The sequence below is a fragment of the Excalfactoria chinensis genome, chromosome 13 (assembly GCF_039878825.1).
Source record: "Excalfactoria chinensis isolate bCotChi1 chromosome 13, bCotChi1.hap2, whole genome shotgun sequence".
Classification (NCBI taxonomy): Eukaryota; Metazoa; Chordata; class Aves; order Galliformes; family Phasianidae; genus Excalfactoria; species Excalfactoria chinensis.
The window spans coordinates 9,685,081-9,710,234 of NC_092837.1; the positions used below are offsets into that span (position 1 = coordinate 9,685,081).

General features: G+C 36.3%; 1 protein-coding gene across 3 annotated transcripts in view; it reads right to left on the reverse strand.

Moving 5' to 3' along the window:
* GABRG2 (gamma-aminobutyric acid type A receptor subunit gamma2) overlaps positions 1–25,154 on the reverse strand; it is a 62,025-nt gene that overhangs the window by 17,345 nt on the left and 19,526 nt on the right. For all 3 annotated transcript variants that reach the window (XM_072348702.1, XM_072348700.1, XM_072348699.1), the window contains exons 2-6: positions 22,514–22,662; positions 20,572–20,639; positions 19,451–19,671; positions 16,360–16,442; positions 15,528–15,665 (exon numbers count right to left, since the gene is read on the reverse strand). In XM_072348702.1, the coding sequence (XP_072204803.1) occupies positions 15,528–15,665; positions 16,360–16,442; positions 19,451–19,671; positions 20,572–20,639; positions 22,514–22,662 (659 nt within the window). The remainder of the gene's footprint in view (positions 1–15,527; positions 15,666–16,359; positions 16,443–19,450; positions 19,672–20,571; positions 20,640–22,513; positions 22,663–25,154) is intronic.

Genomic DNA, 25,154 nt, shown 5'->3' on the forward strand with positions numbered 1-25,154 from the left:
GCAACTGCTGTGAGGGAGTCATTAAGTGCCAGTGTGTAAATAATCTGCAAATTAAAGAACCTTCTGCTCCCTTTCCAAATTCTCTCTTCCCCAGGAAGATGCCCAGCTCAGCATCTCATCTCTGGGCAGTTAGAAGAAGTTGGGTTTCTAAATAATGTGTTTGATGTACTGTGGTAGGAAATAGGAACAAATAGATGAGCAAATGCGAGGCTGAAAAATATTTTGAGTAAAATGAGAAAGCAGACAGCCACAATCTCCAAGTAACATAAGCAGTTTGGATGCTGTTCTGCTATAAAACTTGCTGTCCCTGTCTGGTTCTCTGAACAACGAAGTGAAGCCTGTCCACTTCAATAAATAAATAATAAAATGACATTCCAAGAGCTGGTAGCTCCACATGTATTTAAAGCAAGGACTTGATTAGTTTTGAATATTTGACATGTCAGTGTTATAAGAAAGGTTTTGAGATGCAGCAAGATCAGCAATGTCAACAAATAAGAAATATGGTCTATTGTATTTAATTCATTTCAATGTATCCCGATCATATACCCCTGGTATACACATTTCCTGGCAGTATCCACCTCTGGCTGCTCTTAAACACAGGAGATAACTACCTGTGTACCTAAGTACCTGTGAGAACAAATCAACTGAATGGTCAAGCAAGGGAGACAAAAAGATCCCAAAGTGAATCAGATCTTAGGTGGGCTAACTTGTAAGACTTTCTCATCCCAGCTGACATTACGCTTTAAGAGCTGTAATGTGGTCAGTGAATGAATCTATGGGCAGAACTACTCATGATTGAATAGGAAGGTCCACATCCTATCATGCATTTATGTACCCTCCTTCAGACGTCTCAGAATTTCAAAAATGGTAGAAAATTAGTTGCAAGCCTATTTTGTGAAGAAGAGAATAAACATAACAAATAGATGGAAATATAGAAGAAAATAAAATAAGCTATAGAAGATAAAATGATGTAATATTTCCAGTCTGAGTAACAGACTTACAAGCTTGTTAGCGAACACCCTGAAATTAGCACTGTTTAACAAGCTTTGTGCGTGTTCTGCTTTCTGAATTAACTGCGCAGGACTAATGCAGTTTATACAGCAGTGCTTCATGGGTTTGCTTTAAATCTTCCTCAATTGTCTTGCATGGCAAAGGTCATTTTGGAATTCCTCTGAAGGCCTTTCACTCTGAGAGAATAGGAATTTGAGGATACAGTACATTTAATCTTTTCTCTTGATGTTTCCAGTTATTTTCAGAGCCAAGAGACAGTATTACATAACCTGGGGCTGCAACAACACTTGATGTTTTCTTCTCTTTCCTCTCCAGAGGAGAGAAGACATGAGTGCATGGAGGCAAAGTTCTGCAGGGAAGCCATGGGTTTCACAGATTCATTCTGTCTTAACCCCCCAGCAAAAGAAATATTTATAAAAGAAAGTACCACTTGAACACCAGCATTTCTTCCACTGGATGCACAGGGAGATCACTAGAAAGACAGTACGATAAACGAAAAGCCCAAGGGATGCTGGGAGGAATACAACATGCTTTATTGCTTGGCTTTCAGCAGTATACTTATTTTAGAACCTTAATTTCACTTATTTTTGGCATCCTTTAAATATTTTAGAAGATTTCATCAGCAAATATTTAATTTTAAACCCCCAGGAAACCATTCTAAGTAACCAAGAAAAAACTAAAATTCGCCAAGATATGAGATCCTGGAAGGCAGAACATCAAGGAACAAAAGTAGCACAGATCAAAACTAACTTTCTTCAGAGCTCAGTGAGATCAGCTACCAAATGTCAGGGGCTTCAGAGAGCTAAGGCAGCTCAGTAATAAGAGAAGATGACTTTGAGCACAATAACCCAACTCAGATACATAATAAAAAATAAACCTACTTGAAAGGCAGCACAGCCCAACAATATCTCGGGTTGTGTGAATTATTGGTTAGAACACTGAAGCAACAAGTAAGATATCTCAGGCCCAGCACCCTCAATGAACAACTTCAGGGCTGTAAGAGAGCTGTTTCTCTTCTCCCAACCCATTTTTCTTCCCATGGAGGTTTTGGAATGTTTGAACTCTGTATGCTTGAACAACATCTGGCAGATTCTACTTTGAACTTAAGTGAAAATATTTAATGGGAATGGCTGAGAAAAAGAAAAACTTGTATTTTATGTCATTGCATAGAATATGATTTATATTTCATCTCCGTATTCATACATATTATATAATAACTTTTTCTTTGCTTTCACACCCCAAAGAAATTTCAACAAATTTGTTAAGCGTTCTTGTCTACCTGTTGACAGCAAAAGCTATCAATACAGGTCAGGTTAAGCAAAGAAGTAAAATAAACTAAACTCACTGCAAATAAGGAAACCTTTTCCATTTCTCCAAACAGTTTTTTCTTAAAAATAGAAGAAATAAAAACAAACTTTCCAGTTTTGTAATGTTCATCACAGTGTTTCGAAAAAGCAATCGTTTTGTTTTATATATATATATATATATATATACACACATACACATATATATATATAATATATATACATTGAACAACATGGAAGTAAGGTAACATCTACGGATAAGAATAACACCCCTCTGACACTGGCACTTGAAAAACAATAGAATGGCAAGAAGAGAAATACAAATGCTTTAAAAATAGAAACAAACAAAAAACACACATAACAAATTTCATAGCAAAAGATAATTCTGTTCCGTATAAGGAGTTTCATTGTTGAAAAGCCTGCAAAATTCTGCATGAGTTTGGTTGCATTTAAACTGTACAAATGCGACTAGAAATTAATGTGGGCTATGATGAGTTCATACTTTGAGATTGCTCATTCTGGGGAGAATATGTTCTATTTGGGCAATGTAGACATATCTTCATACATAAATTTGAGCTTGTTTCATAGAAATTTGGCTCTTGTAACTTCATAGCAGAGTTAACAGTTTGGATTGGTTAGAAAGGCACCTTTTGAACTAATAGAACAGGTGAGACTTGAACGAAATCAGTGTTCTCATTTGAAGGATAGGAAACCTGATGATATGCTTAATTAGGCTATTGTGGAGGTCTACATGGTTCAGAAGACCAGTACAGCTTTCTTTATCTTGCATGGTCTGTTCAAAGCATGGAGATTACAGTGTTTTCTGTCTCAGGATAGCCTGTTGCTTTACCTTCTTTCTCAGCATCTACTATCTCAGAAAAGAACATTCTCTCCCACATAAGCTGTGCTTATATCTCTCCATACATGCAAACATGCTATGTCAGGTAAGGTTGCTTCCATTCATGTGTATGTTTTGTATGGATACACCTGAAAACTGCATTTTTTCCAATGAGGAGTATGGAAGAATTTGAGACACATTTTCTTTTTTGAATGTAAGTAGATAAATCCAATTTTTCCTATAAGAGACTGCCAACCTACCTGGAGTAATTTGCTACTTCAGATTTCACATCTAGAAATATTAAAAATAAGACATTTTGAATCATATTATTTTTTAATGACAACTTGGAACATTTTTAATTAAAAATATCACAAATGCATTTGTATTCCAATTTGCGACATTCCTCTGAAGAGGCTACTGTGGATGAGTGCTTAAGAGGTAAACAGTAGCAGTCATTCCCCTGCTATCAATTTGCCTGAGGACAATGACTGCTCTGAGAACAGATTCCAAATTGTTTCTGGTTTCTTGAGCATTTTGTCTCACAGAAGCCAGGTGCAAGCCTTCAGCAATGTGCAAATTAATCTTGTTCACAATCACAGCTAATGTCACAGCAGAAACATACGCTGACAAAAGTAGGTGTTGCAAACTAGTCCAAAGTGTGATTGGTGAGGAAATGGAATGGAAATAACTAGCTCTAACAGAGCAGTTATTGATATGCTAAGAAACGATATAGCAAATGTCTGGGTATATTTTTAACCTCTTGAGCTTTTTATGGGGATGTAATTGACATTAGGTAGAAAATAAAATCCACGGAGGAAGGAAAACTGTCAAATCCAGAATCTCTGCAGCTCTCAGAGAGCAAGAAGAAATAAAGGCACTGAGCAGAACAAACTAGGATATGGTTAAAATAGCAGACAAACATAGAGTTCAGTAAGTGGGTATCATGCATTGATACAAGGAACTAAAAAATCATATGAGAAAATGGAAAATGGTAAACAGTGAGACACTGTTCTAAAGTTACCTCTACTACCTAGCATGAGCATCAGGTAGGCCACAGGTCTGCAAGCAACAGGCCTGGTGGGAAGAATGGAGATGAAGAGAAGAGAATGCTTAGTTTGTAGATCATGTCTCAGAAGATATAGCTCTGAAACATGAATAATTTATAACTACTAGCACTGTTTGAAGTCAAAGAGATCAAGCTTAGAATGAAAAAAAATTCTTTAGAGACTGCAGATACCATCTTGAAGTTACCAAGCTTTGCAGGGATAAAGGTAGGGCTAGATGTGTGTAATCACACTAGTTCAAATCCTATAAGGTATTTAAATGACTTGCCCTCTCAAATGGACGTATTCAGGATAATGTTCATGGCTACTACAGAACAGGTTCCCTTGGGAGTGAATACCATCACACTGTGTGTTTTCAGATCATGAAGTGCAAACTCTTAATCTTTTCCAAAATGTGAGGTTATAACATTTGTGATTCCTATGGGTTGTATCTTCTTAAAACTTTCCTCTTTTAACATTTGAAAATGATACCTACTATAAACCTTTTAAAAATGAACTGACAATACTGGAACTAAAATGCTGTGTGGCACACAGAGAAGGTTGCATTTGGAATGCTGTTGGACACTCACCTCTGAGTTGACCTTTGCCACGTGGGCTAGACCATACCCTACATATAGGTGTTGGAGTTGCTGGAATCTAGGTCTCTTAAGGTCTCCTAGACTGTTTTCTAGAAAAATAACTGCTGTGTTTGTAACTCCATAGAAAGAAAAGGCAGCAACTCGGTCTAAGCACAAGAAAATCTTCAACACGTCCCAGTCATCCATTGTTTTTCTCATTTTTCTTTCTGTGGAGGGTGTTATCATAAAATACTTAAGGGATGAGATGTTAGGCTACATGCAGAAATGATACAGTGGTCGTTTCTGTCTCACAGGGATAGCTTGCTATGGAGTACTATGGAGTACTTCAGATCAGACTTGAAGTTACATCATTTACTACAAGGATGAAATAATAAAATTGTAACAAGAAGTCCTTATGCTCAGGAAAGCAGTGTTTGCTTTGTAAGGGATTTATGTCTCATGAAAGGGATGTGGCAATGGAAATGCCATCCAGCTTCCTTTGGGAAATCATCACTTCCACCCCACAAACACAGCACTGCTTTGTGCCAGAGGCTGTATCAGCAGCAGTCTGCCCTATGGGTTCAGCTGTATTAACCCCACTCCCTACCAGCACCTCACCTTTTCTGTGTGCATACAGCAGCTGGGAGAGCAATTGGAGCTAAGTGAGAATTTAAAATACTTCAAAAGAAGTCGAGTCAAAAGAAGTCTGTCTTTTTATTTTTATTTTATTTTTAAGACTAGTTTTTACTGTGGAAATGACAGCAGTGTTGTTCTCAAATTGCACCTCAAAGGGTTCCCAGCTGCATGAATCTTAAACATTTCTTTTTTTTATTTATAGTAGTAGAATAAGTTCAAAAGAAGATGACTGATGGCTTATTTCTGAGAAGTCTGTTGAATGATGTAGATTCTTTCCTGCCAAGGAGTGTGAATGTTTGGAAGTATGAACACAAGTGTAAAGAAAGTTGTCCAGGCAGCTGAACATGATGCAGTTTGTTGCTTAGTTGTACTACCATGCACTAGCAATCCTGACTGTGGACTGAGATTCTTCTCTAAAAGAAATTATATCAAGAAGAAAAAAAGTTTTTATCCCTCAAGTTTATATTCCTCAGAATTACAACTTTACCATATTAAAATATTAGTCCTTATTGCCCTTTTCTGAAGGGCTTCTTATTCATTTACGCTTAGTTTTATGTCATGTCTTACAAATTTTGTGCTTGGTTAGTACCTGTGGTACTTCATTCAGATGAGAAAATCAGTAATAATCATACATTTGTCTTTGATTTTACCTAGTAGAGATGGAAAGTCACCTCATTAACCTAATCTAGTCTGAATGGTAGACTCTCTATATGACTCTCACTTTAGCTTGAGCTGAATTTCCTTTCTTTTTTTTTTTTTTCAGAGGTATTACAGCCAGATATTGCTCATTTTCTATTCATTTCTTTATGTCCGGTAGAGAATGTTCATGCAAACATTCAGCAACTATTTGAATATTGCTATTTCTTTGATCACACAAACACTATATATGAATTGTTTATCTGAGCTGAACATAAAATGATTTTCATTTTTCAACCTACAAAGATTAGGCTGCAAACTCAGATTTCCAGAAGGCTCTCAACTGTTGCCCGGTTTCAGTTCAATTCCCAGTATTCTCATTGCAGCATTTTTGCTCATAGACCTTGAGTCCCATCTGGGGGCTGAAATTACAATGGCTTGTGAAATTTAATTAAAAATGAAACAAAGAGCGAATAGACATTTTTTAGAGCCTCAAAAATGATATTGTTTAAGTTCTTGGTAAAACGAAGAGATGCATATTACCTTTTATCCTGTTCCTGTATGAGAAATCAAGGTTATACTATCTCGGGACCTCCACATTTATGATTCTGAACACACTGGTCCATTATGACTATTAAACCAGAAGCTGCAAGGTGTAAAAATACATGTAGAGGGATTGGAGAGTTTGTCACATAATGTCGCAGTGCTGCTCACCATCCACTGCTCCATACATTTCTTCTCCAAGGAAAGGTTAAGGCATGAATTTGGTTCTCATCATACTCCAGAGAAACAAAGCAAACACCTGTGAGGAATGCTTCAGCTGCTGAAAAATCTAAGTTGGCATTTACATGTTCATTAGTAGGGAATTCTGCCACAAGATCCAAACTGGTATGAAATAAGCCTTCTGCTCACAGAACTATTCATTTTTTATATTTAATTCTCCATATGTAAAATCTCCTATCATGCAGTGAAATGAAAATCCATTTTATACTTTTCAGGAAGTGACCACAAGAAAGAGGGTAGGCCATAAGGAAATAGGTAAAAAGGAGAGGTTTTTGAACCCCAGCATTATGTATGGAATGTGGCTTACCCTGATGGACTACAAAGCTGACAAGCTCAGCAGGCATGTCTGCTTTGAGTAGCTTTATTCTGATCTGGTTTGGAATGTAATGTCCAGGAGCTGTGGTAGCTATATTGCGAGGACTAAATGATTTATTCTTCTGCATGGATCAGGCGTTACCACATCTAATGGCATGGTTACTGTAGATCAGCCAGCTGGTAGGACACTCAGTGATAGTCTCCAACATTGCCAAGCTCTGAAACAGCACTACTGTGATGGATGAAACTATGTTCTGATATGAATTTCCTTTTCCTCTCTGGTATGGGAGTGTACTTCAGTGCCTTTACTTTCTGGTGTAGGACTAGGATTGGATCTCCACTCATAAAATGAGCTATTTCTTGAGTTGGCAAAAATGTATGTTTCCATAGTCCAGAATTCAGAAGGTTGATGTTTTTTTCTTCTCTGACATATAGATCCATAATTAGTTTTTCCTATTTGCTAGTAAAACATTTCTCCCAACAAAGTTCTCTGCTGCATACATACTGTCTAAATGAGGGAAATCACAGATTTCCTATACCTATGCTTGAAAGTGTACTATTTTCCTGCAGCATTGCTATGTCTAGTCATTCGGTTTTTGATAGGTCTGTTTTTTAAAATAATAATAAGCAAAATTAAAATTAATTGCTTTTCTTCAAAAGTGAGGTTTTTTCCAGAATGAAGACAAATGGTGTTTCTCATGAGCTCTTCTTTCATTGCTCAGACCCTTAGCTCTATCACAAACAGCAGGGGAGTGACGGCGCGCTCTAATAAGTTATCCTAATCAGTTGTTTAAGATATACAGTTCCAAGACATTAGTGCTTTAATTTATGATTTTTACCTCTTTTGATTATATCTGTCAGCTCTGTTCCAGAACAAAGGTTTGCAACAGTAATATACAAAAACAGACTGAGAAGAGTGGTAGGAATCATTTGGAATTTCTATTTAATTTTATTATTTTATTTTATTAGATGTTACTAGATAACAGTAGAAAATAAGAATTTGCTGCTGGTTATTTATTGATTATGTTTTTGTATTTTGCATAACTAGAGAAGGAACGTTAAAGTCAAATAGTTACTGCTGTCTGTAATTTGAATGGGCAATGTACAGGCTTATTTTAGGTTTTTGAGCTGTACAGGGGAAGAGTTGTTTGGGTTTTTTAACCCACACACTCACATAATGTAATCAACTGTATATGGCTATTGTTAAATATAATACATCTCTATTTCCTCTTCAAACTCATATTCTCAAGGTTAAAAGAGAAGTAATGATGAGCTACAGTCAACAAGAACACATTATTTATAATAAAGTTTTTGTGTTGTTTTTTTTTTTTAAGTAATTTTCTCCATTCTTAGAACCACTTACAAGAACAGGCAGCAGTTTGATAACTAGCTCCATGGTCATTTCCAGTCACTAGCATCAAGGCACAAAAAGAGTGTTGTGATACTTTATGCATTAAGTCTTGAAAAATGTTTTAAGGTTCTTCTATGTAGGTCATGAGACAAGAAAGTATTGTTACATAAATTTTATCCTGCAGCTCTTTGGCTTTAATTATGCAGTCTTCTGAAAACAGCGAAGAGCTCACTTAATAGACTGTATCACATTTTGAGATAAGTGCCATATTTATAGCTTCTGTAATGTACATCAAAATGAGGACAATTACGTCTTGTTTAAAAAGGCAATGTTGAAACTTGCTATTTACAGATAAGAATTTATTTTAACAATAGAAATGAGGGAGTTCATGCTTACAAAGATTGATAATGACAAATATTTGAAAGCTACTACCATGCTCAATGTTACTCTGTTGTGTTTCTCTTTAAAAATGTGTTGTTCAAACAAAATTGTTTTATGGAATTGCAGACCACATGTATCTAAAAATATAAATAGACCTTTTATATTCATAAGGTACTGCAGAGTGTTCCAAGTTTTTATGTACTGCACACATTTTCATTTGCCACTTTGATCTATTTTCTTTCTGTTTCTCCTGTTTTATTTGACATTAAAAAAAAATCAAAGCTGTCTTTAAATGTAGAGGTTTTATGTTACTTTAGTTTTCTTTTTAAGTCAGATATTTGCCTGAATTTGAGTATTATTAACTCTGAGCAATGCACTTGACTCTGATAGTTGTGATACAAAGCCTTGTAAGTCTGATTGGAAAAGATATACATGTATGTCTATTAAACTACAGTGACAACTTCCCCAAACTAAACAATAACTTAAAGAAGTAGGTTGCTGAGAAAGCAGTGTAATGATATGAGATCAAGAAGCTCAGAAGCGTGCTTACAAACCGAAGGGACTTAGCTGTGCAAGCACAGACTTTGAAACATATGTTTTTTTTTATTTAGGACACGTATGTGCCCAAGGCAAATCCAAACTTACTTACTTCAAATAAGTTACCCCTACACTGTACAAATCATGAACATTAAATTGTCATCACCTTCAAACATCCTTCCCAAACTTGTTTCAGAGAAACACAAAGCACAAAGATAATAAGGAAAGACCAAAGGAAAAAATAAAAAAATATATCTTAAAATCACTGGACTACAAATATAGTTTTTGAACAGGTAAAAGGACTATGAGTGAAGCATCAGACTGAAAATCAAGTGCCAGTGCTATGCTGATCAATTTACAGGTTACCGGAATTATTTTGACACTACCATTGAAAGACTTAAGTGCATGTGGAACCTTTAATTTATTACCGGATTACTTGAAGTTTAGTTATTTAAATAGCACAGTAAAACATTTATTTAAATCAATAATTTAAATATGCATTTTCACTATTACAAAAACTTCTAAAAATCTTTAGTATTCATTTTTCTTTTTGCTAAAATAATTGTAAGTACACATTTTTTCTTTAACTGCTAAGCTATCCCACAATTCATTATAATTAGATCTAGCATCAGTTGTTAAGTGGAATTACAATGATTTTCTCTTGTGATGTTGCAAAAGTTTCTCTGTATGTTAATCAGTAGGTGGAATGTGATGACTTCATTACCAAACAGAAATTTAAGAGACCTGATATGTTAATATACTTTGTGTCTCAGACTCATTAGTACTTCCATAATCACATTCAGTGATACAGTATAGGCACTGTACTAAGACATTTGCAGGAAATCCTTTGAGAGAGGATCACTTCATCAATTTGCTTATTTTGACATAAATTTATTATATTTAAGATTGCCATCATTGGTTATTTTTATATTCAAACAAAGTTCCTAAAATTCTTATTATTATTCCTAGTATTTTCTTGCTCTTTAATGGACAAATAATTTCCTTAAATGCATTGTTCTTTTATATCTACAAAGTTTTGTTTCTAAAAAATCACTCTTGCCTTTAGCATCTGTGCTTCTGCAATTACATTGCATTCGGTTTCATTGCAGTGCTTGTAAGGTTCCACATTATCCCTTATTCTCTAGTCCCTGTATATTAATTCTTTTTATCCTTACTTGACCTTTATAAAGTTCAGTTTATGCTGGAGCAAACCATGCTTTCACTTATGGGAAACCTCCAGAAAGACTCTAATATGTATCACTTTGATCCATCTTTTTGTTATAGGACTTGTGATAAATTCCCTTCCATCTTGCCTATGCTGTTAATGTGCCACGGATCTTCATATCACTTTGCTGTCACAGGAATGGGTCCATAATGGTGCAATGTGAAAGTTAAATAATTACGCCAGTCCTTTTCCAAATAGTTGTACTCTGGGTATGGAACTGTTAAGAAGTGGTTTATGTGAGCAATCTTGAATAGTCAAGTTAAGGGAGAGTTCAAATGGCAAAAGGAAAGAAAAGAAATGTGATTTACTCATTGGTGCTCTCTTTCTACAGAAGCGAAAGGAATATTTATAATAAAATGCTAACATTTTTTAAAAGATATTTTAAGGATGTTAAGGATATTAGCTTGGGCTTGCGGGTTTCCTTTGAAGCAGCAAACATCACTTCAGTGTATTGTGTCTGCTTACTGCTTTAAGTTTTTCACTGCACATGGAGAATATCCTTTTAATAAGAATGTGAAAGGAAGTAGTATAGCATTCATTTCAAAAACAAAACCAAAAAAAGAAAGATATTGAGATAAATACCCTGTGAAGTTATCAGGAAAACAGTGAAGATGCACAGAGCAACTTAAGACAGCGGGGTGGTTTCTCTGACTTACAGAACATATCAACATTTTTTCCTCCACAAAGCTGAATACAAAGTATGCTCAAAAGCCAAATGCAGGGTCTACTATCTTGTAGCTATTCACAGGATCAATAGGATCTTTAAATAGGAAGTTTGTTAGTTTTCAGACTTAACATTCTCCCTGACATTAGCACATATTGAAAACTAGAACAGTTTCAGACCATCTCTAAGCATCCACATACTTCCATTTTTTAATGCCAGGTCTGTTTCCTAACAGAGGTAAATATCTCCTAATATTTTATGTGTCCGTCATGCCATATCTTGACTTTATGAAAAAATATGAGAAAGGGCTCCTGGTCTTTTGGAGTGCCTTGAGACCATGTGCCTGCCAACAGTTCAACTCATTAATACAGCATTAAGATAAAATATAAAAGACTGTAAATGTATCCCCTTCCATGAAATAAAAGCCCTGACCACGTTTTTTAAAGAAAGCAGAAATCAGACCCACATCTATGTATGTAGCTAAATAGATGCAGAACAAGATAAATATTTAATAACCAATTTTACACTGTTTATCAGTTATGAGCAACACAAAATCTCTGTTGCACCGCCCTGATTACCTCTGAAAAACACAGAACAGAAAGAATGTAAAATGGAATTTACAGATGTTGGCTTACCAGAGTCATGGCTACTGTGCAGCTTGTTCAATTGCTGTTTATTGATCATCCTTGCAATGCCTGTGTATCTAAAAGTTTAATCTGGGCCATGCACCCATTAAAAGAAAAACAACTTTATTTGTAACAGTTTCACATTCCATATCTTAAAGTGGTTTTTGACTATTGCAGCCTCGGACTCCTTTTCCTTTCTCCTCCATAGCTTTTTCCTTATCATAAATGACTGCTCTATTATATCTTTTTCCATTTTCAATGAGCTCATTTGGTATTCCTCTGTATATCTAAGTCAAATGAAGGAGAGTTGTTGTTTTTACTTTAAAATCTATTTTATATCTGTTTTTTGGACTTTTAGATTCAATGTGGATAAAAAAGAAGAAACAAATGAGGTGGGAAAACCACCCGGCAAGTCCATCACTTTTCTTAGCAGTTCCCATTACTATTGACAGTGGACTCCTCTGGCTGAGACGTAGTTTATGGCTTAGTCTGTGACTTTTGAAAACATTTGAGTCACATTAGAATGTTCTATGGGGAGATAAAGAAGCTGACAACTCTGAATGGCTTGCTTCAGATACGATAAACAGACAGGATGGTTTGTCTTTTCCAGTTTGCCTCGTTTTTCCATCTTTGTCTTATTCTGACAGGATTTTCTAACCGACAGGTAGTCACTTCAAAATTCCGTCCAATCTTATGGAGCTTTGACTCAAACAATTCTTATTTGCTTCTGCCCATAACTCAGCACAAATCTCAAATATTCAGCTATGGCATGACAGAAATAGAGGTGACAGAGTTTTCAATAACCGAGTCACAGTCATTCTTTCTGATTTTCTATTTTTGCTCCAGTCACCAAGCCAGCATTGCCCTCAAGGACTAGGATGTGTTAGTCACTGGGAGGTGTGAAGCCAGAACCAAAAGGTTATTTTAAAATGGAGTAAATGAAGTTAGGGAAAATTTATCCCACTTTCTCAAATGCCTGGATAGTACCAGTAGGATCTTCCTGATTTACATCTGTTCAATCTCACACGCTCTAACTCCTCCTTCCTGTGTTCAGGTTTTACTGATTTCTGTTGTCAGCCAAATTAAGTTAGGAGGAAGAGCTGTGGGTACTATTGTCTTGTAAAGCATTGAAGTGGGACTTCCATCAGTTTGTACCTAAACTGCATTACCTGCAGAACTGCAATTAGTTGCATAAATGGTCACATCTCGTTTTTGTTATGCAGGCATTCAGACTCTTAACTTGTGTACTCAGGGTGCACATAGGTTTCAAGTATATCTGATGGCTTTGTTTTTCCCATCTTTCATTTTAGGGAAACTGTTAAAAATGTGTGTATGTTAGAATAATTATAGGTAGATAATTGGTTGAGCAGAGGAATATTAAGCTTAATGCAGTTCCCAGAACGCTAATCAGGACTTAGGTAACTATGAATTTTCTTTGGGCCCTGCCAGCTAGATCACAATATCTGTAGGGGGTAAACCATATGAATGACAATCTCTGTTTATTTATTTATTTTTTAATTATTTTTTCCCCCATTTTCTAATTATTTAGATTGTGCACATGGATCAAAATCAAATGTAATTTTCTTGCCCATTTATGACTATACAACCCAGAGGAACAGGGAAAATCAAACGTAGGATAACTGCAGTAGGAGAAGCACAGGCTAGTTTTGCAAGTTTTTGTACTCAGCAGATCTTTAAAGTAGCTCAGGAGGCTGAATAGCTTTCTTGAGTCTTTTTTAGTAGCTGAGTGATTAGAGTGACTTTTTGCTACTTTGAAGGGCATGCTAGCCAGTAATTACTTTTTTTGTTTAAAAAGTGTGGTGTTGTGAAAATTACTGATGCAACATTATTCTACTACTCCAGGTTAATACTACAGGCTTTAATGGCTATTCCCTGAAGAAAGTTTTATCTCTGCATGAAGAAGTATTTGTTTGTGTGTGTGCTTTACTGCCTGTATTTCCCAGTAAATCTCACTGCACAATAGCAGAACATCAGAGAGTGCTTTGGATTCACCAGTGCAAGATGTGGATCTGAAGCTTATAGCATGTTAAAATTGTATTGCTTTCTGACCAAAATAAGTTTATTAGAGGATGGGTCAAAGCAGAAAAGGAAAGAAAAAATGCAAATAAAAGAAACTCGAGTTATTGAAGTAAAGCTAGTGTAAAGCCTGGGCAGGATGAGACCTTAGTGCTTTACTGCTGCTTTTGTTCTGTGACTGCTGCAGGAGCAGGCTGAGGTGAGATGCTCGTTGTTTGGCTTTTTTTTTTTGCTTTGAGAGCAACTTCAACATGTCATGTGCTATGGTAGTTGTTAGCAGCTATGGCTCCATACACACAAGTGCTATCTTGTCCTCTTTTGCACCTTTATTTCCCTGGGAAAATGAGAAAGGTCAAATGCTTTCCTAAATAGCTGACTAAATATTTCCCTCAGCTAAAATGGCAGAGAATGCCATAAGGCAAATGTGACTACAGCTGGGAGGCTTCATTTCATTTTTGTCCTGCTCATAAGACTAAACTTGTCACTGGTGCTTAATATCCAGTGACTCAGGAGTTGGGAGCTGAATTAATTCTCAAACTCTTTGTTTGCACTCCAGTGTAATGCACAGCATGCTGCTCTCAGCTCTAGTGTAGCCCAATTGCCTTTTGAATATAACAGCGATGCTGACCTTTTAGAAAGAACTGTGTTATTCTTTCCAATGGGTGGGGATATTTCTCAGGTCAGACTAAACATAGATGTCTGAATTTGAATGAATATATTTGCCAGAGCAATAAAATCAAGTGAGAATCAAAAGCAATCTGAAAGGAAAAATGTTTTCATTAAAGTAAGGAATCAAAGACAAGGGATGTCATCATGCGCACGAACATTAAAATGTAATTCTTCTTTGCATCCTTTCTCATATTCACTGATTTCCTTTCTGCTGACAAATAAAACAATATGTATGTCTAGCAGAATGTACTTTCCCACAAAGCTAGCAGGATTCAAATTGCCATTTTTATTAAAAGCAGAGTCCTTCTTCATTTATTATTTTAAATTCCATTACTTGTTTCCAAGGAGATAAAAATATGCAGGAAAATCATCTGAGATTCAGGCTTGCAAGGCTGTTCTCTTTACTGAGAGCTAAATGTGCCATGTTTTAATGAACAAAATACACTTGGAGCTGCTGTAGTAAAAGAGCCTGGGACTTTGGATTTCATTTCCGTCCAGATCAACTTTCTGCTTGTGAGTGTTGGGAACAGGACTATTAAATATTCAAACCAGTATCACATTCTTACTTTGTGGCTCAGTTGTGCTGTTCCCTATGCTGATGCAGGCTAGGAAGTTCTTTTGCCCACCCACCCCTTACAGTAGTGACTGTCTCCTGGCCGTGCCAGGTATTTCACTAGCAGAAGGCAAGAATGGATAGCAGGCAGCAACTTTTTCTTCCTGCGAGTTCCTCTTAGGAAATACCAAAGCCTGGATAGTTCCTTATTTAGAAGGTTGTATGTGTTCTGTGAACTGCCAAAGTAAAGTTCCAAACAGTAAGAGATTTCTTTCTACTTCGCTTCCTTCGATAAAATCATAAAAAGAAAATATGATGGTAAATAGATCGGTTGTCTTACCTGATGTAGTCTTCACCACCTCAGTTGTATTTCTTAATCCCGTAAAGGAGAACTGGTAGAGTCTCCAGGACCTGGTATCTCCCACCTCCACTGAGCTGCGCTTCCATTGGTAAATGATTTCTTCCCTTGGGTAACCATCTTATTGCAATGGAAAATACAGAATGCTTTGTTTCATAGTCATTGCTAGGATTTTAATGTACTCTGGGGAGTGAAAATACTATTTTCTATTTCTGGAAGAAACTGGAGAAGCATATCGCAAGTAAATTTATATATATACATATATACTTTTCCCTCAATTTGCTTAGTAGTGCCTTTTAATGTAACATTTTCACTATTATAAATTAAAATATCCTTTGAGGTACATTTTTCAAAATAGAGTTTTCCATTTTGTTGTATATAATAGAGTGTAATTTTGACCATTTGTTTGTTAAGACCAAAACCACTTCAGCTGGACCCAGTATTCACTCTTTGACCCAAACACAAAATTCAAGCCCTTAACTCCAGCTCTTGCAATATAGCACCCATGTGCAAAGAGAAAGTATCAGGGCACAAGACTCCAATGCCAAAGATAAAACATTTTACTTTTGTGCTGAAACTTAAGCATAAATATTAATTACAAGGATCCCAGAAGTCATATCATTTTTAAATCATATTCTTAAATTACTTTTGTGCACATGTGATTCCTGTACTTCAAAATAAATTCAAAATAAAGCTGAAAACCGTTGCATTATGTTTAGCAAAAGCATAACCCTATCTGACTCTAAGTATATACGTTTTTAGGAAGTAGTTCAGCATGGGTCAGGAAAGAGCTATTTCTAAGCAAGTTACTTACAGCTTGAAAATTCCAGGGGGCAGGAATGGGCGTCCATTGGGAAGTTGTGTAACTGTAGCTGGCACTCAGCATCAATCGTCAGTCTGAGGAGAAAGAGATCAGGTGTACAGAACATACATGAGAAGCTTATGCTGAAAGCTTCATAATGTCAAGCAAAACAAGACTGTTATTAGTATGGATACCTGGGTATGAAATATGCATGCACACAATGACTATAGAAAGGAAAAGGAAACTATTGATATGTATGTATTAACTTGGCTATTCCAAACATAGGAAGACATTGTGCTCATTAGCAAATAGTGTTTTCTTTTCAGTTAATTGGCCCTTACCACCTACAGTCTGGACTGTATAGTGGAATAAGATATGAAAGGTACTGCTTTTATTCATCTGAAGCAGCATTACTAATGATTAACAAATCCCTAAGTGGATAAATGGGTCTTCTCATGAGCAGCAGCAAATCTCTGTGTCACAACATGCCAAAATGCACAAGGGAAATGTATTTTACAGGGGGAAAAAAAGCCCACAAAAAACACGTCTTAAGAAGTAATAGTCGGTAGTCCAAATTTAGATATGTGGTAGAAGGAAAGTCACAGTGGGGATATACTTAATTTCATTACAAATTAGACATCTAAATTAAGTTGGAAGAGGAATGCACTGGAAGGGTTTTACTCTCTACTGAATATGAAGTGGTATAGGTGCTGCAGATCTTTATGATGCAGACACATGTACTTTTAGAAATCCAAAATAAAATGAGATATATCCCCTGATTTGCCTGCTAAAAACACCATCATTTTTCATTTAACTAGCCTATATGTAGTCTCAGTCATGTATGAGCTGCATGATACCTGAATTGTAAGCAAATAAGCAGCAAAAGAAAAGGCTTTAAAAAGGAGGAAGGAGTGTGAGAGAGGAAAAAGTAGTAGTGTTTATTTGCTCCTTGAATCTCTATGAAAACTATAGATTTATATTATTTGCTTCTTCCTTAGTGTCCAAATTAACAACTCTGAGCTGGATGTACTTTCTGGAGGCTGTGTGTAGGTACTACATTCAAATGTCTCACAAAACCTCATCCTGTGGGATGATGTAGCTGCTAGTTAACAGGTTAATGAAATCAAAAAGAAACTTTTATACATTAGAACAATTCTCATTCCTCTTGAATCTATGGGAAGATGTGTCTTTTGACACAGAAGCTCAACTCCATCAGAGTCATCTTGGCTCATTTCTTCAGAATTTCATGGACCTGGACTTAGGACTTCTGAAGGTTCATCCTAGCAGTAAGGTTTGAGGCAAAGAAAGCATTTTGTACCTTGACCTTTTCTGTGTTCTTTGAGACCAGATCCCCATTCCCATTCAGTGGTATGCCCACACTTTTCCTAATCTTTCTTTTGCTGTGGGTGCATGTGTAGAGGCTCTTAGTGCTTTCCTGTCCATCACTGAATTCAATTTCAGTTGAATTTTGGCTTTCCTAACCCTGTTAGGAATCCCAAGTGTTTGGGCAGTGTCTCTATATTCCCCCTGCTTTCATGTGTGAGTTTGTCAGGAGTTTTGTGTTGATCTATGCAGACCTCCTTACTTAATTTGTTTGCTGGTCTTGGATTGACTGTTATTGAGCATGGGAGAAGGAACTGAGAAAATCAACCTTCTCTCTCAAACAGAATCCCAGATCTGCAGGGAAATTACCACATTTCTCTTCAGGACTAAAACAGGTTGAATCCTTACTGGCACTTGCTGTGACTCACTAGAGAAACTAGGCATACATAAATATTTGATATAACTTACAGTTATATCACATATATCTCATTCTAATGAGGGAAACCAAGAGGTCTGAAGAGAAAGGTGACAAAGTGCAAAGAGACAGTAGTGTATCTAAGTCCAATTTAACATTTCAAAAGTAGATCTGGGATCTTCTTTGTCACGCTTACTTTGATTTACCTTCGATTTCAATTCCAGTCATTTTCTTATCTCTTGCAATGTGATGCAATGTGTAACGAATGTAAAATAACTACAAAATAAAACTCCTTTTTGTTATTCAAATATTTGCAACATTAAAAGGTTGTCTTAAGGAAAGCTTCAAATGATTCATTAAAATGCTAATGAACTTTTCTACTTTTTTTTTTCTTCTTCTTTTTGCCACCCAATAAAACAAGAGCAGAAAATCAAAATCAATTTGTAAAAATAGGTTGAAACTCAGATGGTCTGATGGTCTGTCTTATGCCTAACATCTTTGATTCTGTACTCTTAATTTAAATTTTAAATTCTCTTGAACAGATACCATTTTTATCTTTGATTTACATAGTTCCAACTACTATAACACATTAGGAAAAAAAAACAAAAAACACCACCAAATCCATACATAGGACTTCCACATTTAGGAAATATATTATAACTGAATATATATTATTTAATTTAGTACGCATCACGTGTGTAACATTAAAATGTAGGTATGCATGTAACTTAATTATTTAAAAGATGTGTAAAGGTCTCAAAAAAAAATTATCCAGACTGATGAAAAATCTGAAGACAGGCATTTCAAGTTTAGATTCATGGAAATTTTAGTGAAACGGGGTATATCTGACCAATGACAAAAGGATATTGGGTTTTTATTAATATATTTGAGGAATGAAATGTTTTGTCAGGGTGAAGCCTTATCTATCTAAATAGTAATCAGAGTATGAGACCTCTGAAGTAGATAATACCTCACTTATAACATCTCCCTGACTCAAGGATATTTCAAATTAATTATTTTAACCCAATAAAAAGTTAAAAGGCAATATGGTCCAAACCACAGGTAAACAATAAAATACACAAAAATAAAGATGAACTACTTTAACCATGCTTATATTCTTTTAAGTGTAGAAATACAACTATTTTGAGAGTAAGGCAGTAAAATCTATAAGTAGAATTTAAACTATTTTACTGCGTCAGAATCAAATAAATTGCATGCAAATAGTATGTTCTAAATATGTGCCTTTTTTAGGGTTGCACAGATAAAGGAAAAACAACATGCATTGATGTCAAGTGACCTGAATTCACAGAACCCATCTTTTTGGCTTTCCCTTGAGAAAACAAAATTAAAGTCAAGTGTAAATACCTCAGTGTGTACAGCACTCTGCCATCATTCCAGATCCTGAGCATCCTATTAGGAGTTGTTATCCAATGAGCATCAGCTTTCTTGGAATTTCGGAAAAATGTGTCAGGTATCCAGATCTTCCCAACCATGTTGCTGTTTAATCTGAGCACTTTTATAGTGCTGTTGAACTTCAGACGTCTGTCATACCACGTTTGGGCGAAAAATATATCAATTGTATATTCCTGTTGTGTTAACCAGAAATACTGATGAAAACATAGCACTTAGCATTTCACATTACTCCTGACATACTTTCCTTAACGTGACATGAAAAATAAAATGAAAAATGTGAAATACAGATTATAGTGGAAGTGATAAAACCATTTTTAATGAGACTTTTGAGAGGGTTGTTTAACAAAAATTATTGTTTAAAAAAAAAACCACCAACAAACTATGTCATTATTTTCCTATTGACAAATTGACCCACAGTAAAATGGAGTTATGTATCTACTGTACATAATCTGTATCCCCATGCCTCAACCCACACTTGATCACTGCCTTTAGTGGCTGTGACTGCTAGTTAATGTCAAAGTGGTGAAATCTCACTTTCCCTGGCACCCACCAGGCAGCCAATAGCTGCAAAGGGAACTGTAGAATGCAAAAGAGTCATCTGAGATTTCTCCCTGAACATTAAAACTACAGGAATGAAGTAAGTAGCCATTGTGCTGCTAAGGCTAGACCAGTTTCCATCAGCTATACAAAGACATAATTAAACTTTGCTCTTAGCATTTAAGTTTTCCCTTTTATGTCAATGTCAGGAGTGGTAATATCACTGGTGAATGCTTTTGCCTGTTTCATAGTAATCTAGGAACTCTGTCCCATAGGGGCTAATCAGTCACAAAGCAATGTAGAACACAGCACATAGATGTGTGAAGATATGTTAAAATTGTTATTATTCACAGTTTAGTTTGTTGTCTCATCCAGATTCATAGCTCACCTAGTCCGTACACCAATAATAATGAGGTTTAGAAATAATTTATGTATAATGTGACACTGAAACTAATGGAAACCTTGTAGTGTCAAAAATGATGGAGGCTTTGCAACAAACTGAACATTGTAGAAAAATGTGGCAGTCATTTACCTACCATATTGATAGCATTCACTGGCCCGATGCTGTTCACATACATGTCAGTGTGAATTACTGTCGGTTTAACTGTAAGAGAAACAAGAATCGCTACTATGAGTGAAGGTCAAAGTCAACTGCAAAAGAATCAAAACGATGAAAAGATTGTTTTAATACCTCTGTTGTATAGCTATGGATGCCTCACATTTAAATCTGCTGGTAGAATAAACATAATTTTACAGCACTGTCTCCAGGTTAAAATAAGTTGAACAAACTTTGAGACAAATTATTGTATAATATCTATCAGATATATAATTATATCAGAACAAATTCTTTTATGGTATGAGAACAAATACAGAAACCAGCGTCACTACTTTAGTGAGTCATATCTAATGGAGGGTATGTGTATTTCTTGTCAAGTCACAGCAACACATCTGACAAAACACTATCAACAAAAGTAAACTTATTCCTCTCCCAATATGTTGCATCATTCATTTAATGTTACTGTGCTGAAAACAACGAGACAGTTGTTGCCTGCAGAGATAGCTGCAGATCTGTAGATAAGTCACGATTTTACAACCCCCAAATAGCACTAATACTCAGAGCTCTAAAACAGGAAATAAAACCACTTGTTAGAATAATTTATTTTGAAATTACTCTACTTTAGCTTTATTATTCTCACGTACCTTGACTAAAACATGTTCAGTTGTTTTCCCAGATGGTTTTTATGAGTGCTTAATTTTTCTCAGCCCTCTGATATTGTAGAGAATAAGGCAAATTCCTCTGCTGATTTAGACTACATGCATGTGCTGAAGGTTAGATGTTTATGTTATCCCTTATTGTAAAATGCCTTTAGTTTATAAGCCTATATAAACTTGATAAAAGAAGCTTCTTTCATTAATCTGGCTGTTCTCTGTGTTCCTCTGCCTATCTCATCTGTGAATTCACTTTTTGTTTTACTGCAACCTTACTACTTCCATATCCTCTTCTACAGACTTATCCTCCAGCTGCTTCGTGCCCACATGGGGCCATCTTAGTCTAACTCCCATGAGCTCAAGGACCCTTATCTCTCATGTCCCTCAGTAATCAATGGAGAGAAAGATCCCTGCAAAAGCTTTTTCAGTTCAAATAAGATTTCCATTATGGGTCTGAGCTTGAATCTATATACATGCATTAGCTGTGGGGGAAATCTAGGGAAATTAAGTTAATCTACTTGATTGAATTTATCTTTTGTGGAACATTCCTGAGTCACTTCTTGCTCTGCTGAGCAATGATTCAATGGATCAACATGGAGCTGCATCGGTGGAGGGTCAGGCTGGATATGAGGAAAATGTTGGACACCAGAGTGTGGTTGGGCAATGGAACAGACTCCTCAGTACAGTGGTCATGGAATCAAGTTGCTGGAATTGAAGGAGCACCTGGACAACGCTCTCAGACTGTTTGGATTTAATCGGGGTGTTTCTGTGTAGAGCCAGGAGTTAATTTTTGAGGGTTATCCAGCTCAGGATGTTCTTTATTCCATGGTTCTAAACTGCATCAGTCAATTCAGACCTGTTACTGTCTGAGTCTCTGAGAGTCCATCGTTCCATGCAAGAATCAAACTGCATTCTCCCTACTTGGGTCTTCCTTTCCAATATATTTTTCTTGATTCTCTAACAACCTCTCTTAGGTACACAAAGAAAAAAAGAACTTTTCTTAATTCCCCCAGATCCTGTACAGGTGCATGACTGCATGTGGCCTGATTCAGCAAATCATAGCAGTCTTATTAGATGTCTCAGGAGAGATTTAGGAATCTTAATAATGTATGCAGATTTCCAGCTTCTTTTTGTAATATTTTACTATCTCTTATTTTGTTCTCATAACTACTTTAGATGAACTCTGCTTCAGGCTCAGCATAATACTGTATGAAAATTCTTTCACTTCACCACTTAATCAAAGTTGCACTTAAAAGAAAACAAACATACCTCCTATATCAGGCCTTAATTTGTTGTCATATCCTTCCAGCAAGCCATTTAAAATAAGAGTGACATCACTCTCATGAACTTTGGGAGTCAAAACCCAAGTCTTATTTGAAGTGTAATCTTCATAGTCATCATCTCCCTTTTGGGTGGAACTGTTAAAGACATAAAAATGAAGAAATGGAAAGCCTTGAAAAGTATGAATTTGTAGGCAAACTCTCCGGAGCCAATACACACTTCAGATTTCAATAGTATTGTACAAAACATTGAAAAGTGGCCTGCTTTATAAATGGAGACACAAAAAGGAAAGATCACACATTACAGCTGAGGTTACAGTTCACTTTAGCAAAATCTCCTTTTAATGTGGTTGAGTTCATACTCTGTATATTCAGAAGAGCATCAGTGTTTATCACCTTTGGCGTGTCTGTTTTTCCTCTCACTGACTCAGGTGGGACCTATTATAAAACAAATCTAATTGTCATTATGACAATCAATTGTCTTGCAACTCTCCACCAAAATATCATTTAGTATGTACAGAGTGTTGTTGAATTACTTTCTTTTGAGAGAACAATTTGATGCAACACATTTCGGACAAGAACAATAATTAGATTCATTCAGTCACACACCTTCTCTCCATTCTGATGAACTTGAACTTATTGTGCATTTGGAAAGTTCAGTATAAATTTTTTCCAGTGTTTTTCACTTTCGCTAACCAGAACACAAAAAGAATAAAAATAGTCCATCTACCATTTTTTGTTTCAGCTTCTGAGCAGTACGGCAGGAGATCTAGTAAATTACTGCTTAGTGCAGTAAAAAAGATGTTCAGCACCAGAAACATGTAGACTAGCCTTTATGGTTTTTGTGCTGTCTTGAAATCTGTGCTGCCAGTTACAGAGCAGAAGATAGACTCTTAGAATATGACATCATTTGTTACGTCAGTGCTTATCAGAACTGAATGGTGCTAGACAGTTGTAAGATTGTTTCTGGCAGAATACGCCAATGCCTTCCTTCCCTGACTTTCTTCTATAACAAAGTTTGAACTCTGATGGATATTGAAACTCTTAATGACATTATAAATGTCTTAAGTAACTGGGTGGAGTTTGGATATGAATGAGTCAAAAATTAATGTTCCTATTTGGGTCTGAATCTGTACAGTCTCTTGTTAGGAGCACAGAAGTGGGAAAGCGCTGGGAAGCAGATTCACAGGAGGTCAAGAGCTCATGCTTGGCACACGTGAATGAAAGTAGGCATAGTTGATCGTGTTCTTGGGAGTGATTGTGAAGGAATAAGTAGTACCAGAGTCTAAGAGCTGTGTTCTTCTAACGCAGACATTTGCTGAGCTTTGGCCTTGCATGTTCCTCCTTATGGTGCCCTCTGATGCCTCTAGCTTAGACCTACCCAGCATGAGTAGCCTGAGGATTTTCCCCTGTCTTGAGCCTCTGTAGCTGTAAGTCAGTGGCACAAGTACAACTTCACTAGGAAAGCAGCTTTCAGTTCTTTGTCCCTCATCAGCACAGTCTAATGAGAAAGAGCCATAGCACTGCTTGGCCTCATCACATAAGACTGCTTTTTCCCAGGAGGTGCTGAAGGCACAATGAACTTGGAAGCAGCATGAGACTGTGCACAGGACAAAAGCAAGCAGGAACACACAGCACAAATGAGAGAGCCAGGCTTGCACTGCATTGAATTGAGCTTGCTATTGAAGCTACATCAACCTATGCCTTCATTGCCTGTACTAAATACCAGTACTGCAGCCTCCCTTTGGCAGTACAGTCCACAACCTGTCTGCAGTATTTTACTGGCAATCAAAGGCTGAATTCTAAATGGCAATATGCTACATAGTAATCTGCTGGTAATGGAAAACAGGCCAAGATAATTAAATTGGTGAGGGAAATTTGTTTATTCAGCTGTCTTGGGTTCAAAGATCTAATTGCAATTCAAAATAACATAATTGAAGCAGGGCTCTCCCTCCTGAAGGAAATCCCTCTAAATAGATTCATTGAAAACAGAAGGCACTAGATGGTATGTTTTTAGTCAGCAGAGTACATGAAAAAAAATGATTTGATGTATAAAAACCAATACTCTGCTTGTATAGTCAGTTAAATATCCCTTTTCCAAGAAGAAATCCTTTTCTAAATGGAAAAGAGAAAGCAAATCAAATAGATCCTTTCACAAAGATAACAAGGCCCTGAATATTAAGGTGCTGCAAAAATGTCCAAAGTCAGGCAGATAGGACTGAGTGTGGTGTATTGGAGATTGTGAAATCAAAAGATGAAAAAACACATGTTTGTCTGGGACATCTCTCAAATTTAGAACAGCCTTATGGAAGAGCAGCCTGCAGGCACTCCATTTCCCTTGGTAATGATTTGTAGGAAAGTAATAGCTATTTGTTTGCTTATCTGGCATTCCAAACCATTTGGGCACTCTGAATCTCAAAATGCAACAAATGTTTTATGAGATCAGTGTGGAAGAAAGGGAGGAAAATTCAGCCAATGCAACTAAGGATAAAGCCACTGAATTCCATCTTTTATCTGAATTCCAAGTGGATCATAAGTCAACATGGATATCCAATTGCCTAAATGTCTGTCTCTGTAAAATTGCATAGCAGCCAGAACAATCAGGGGTGAATCTATATCCAGATGAGCAG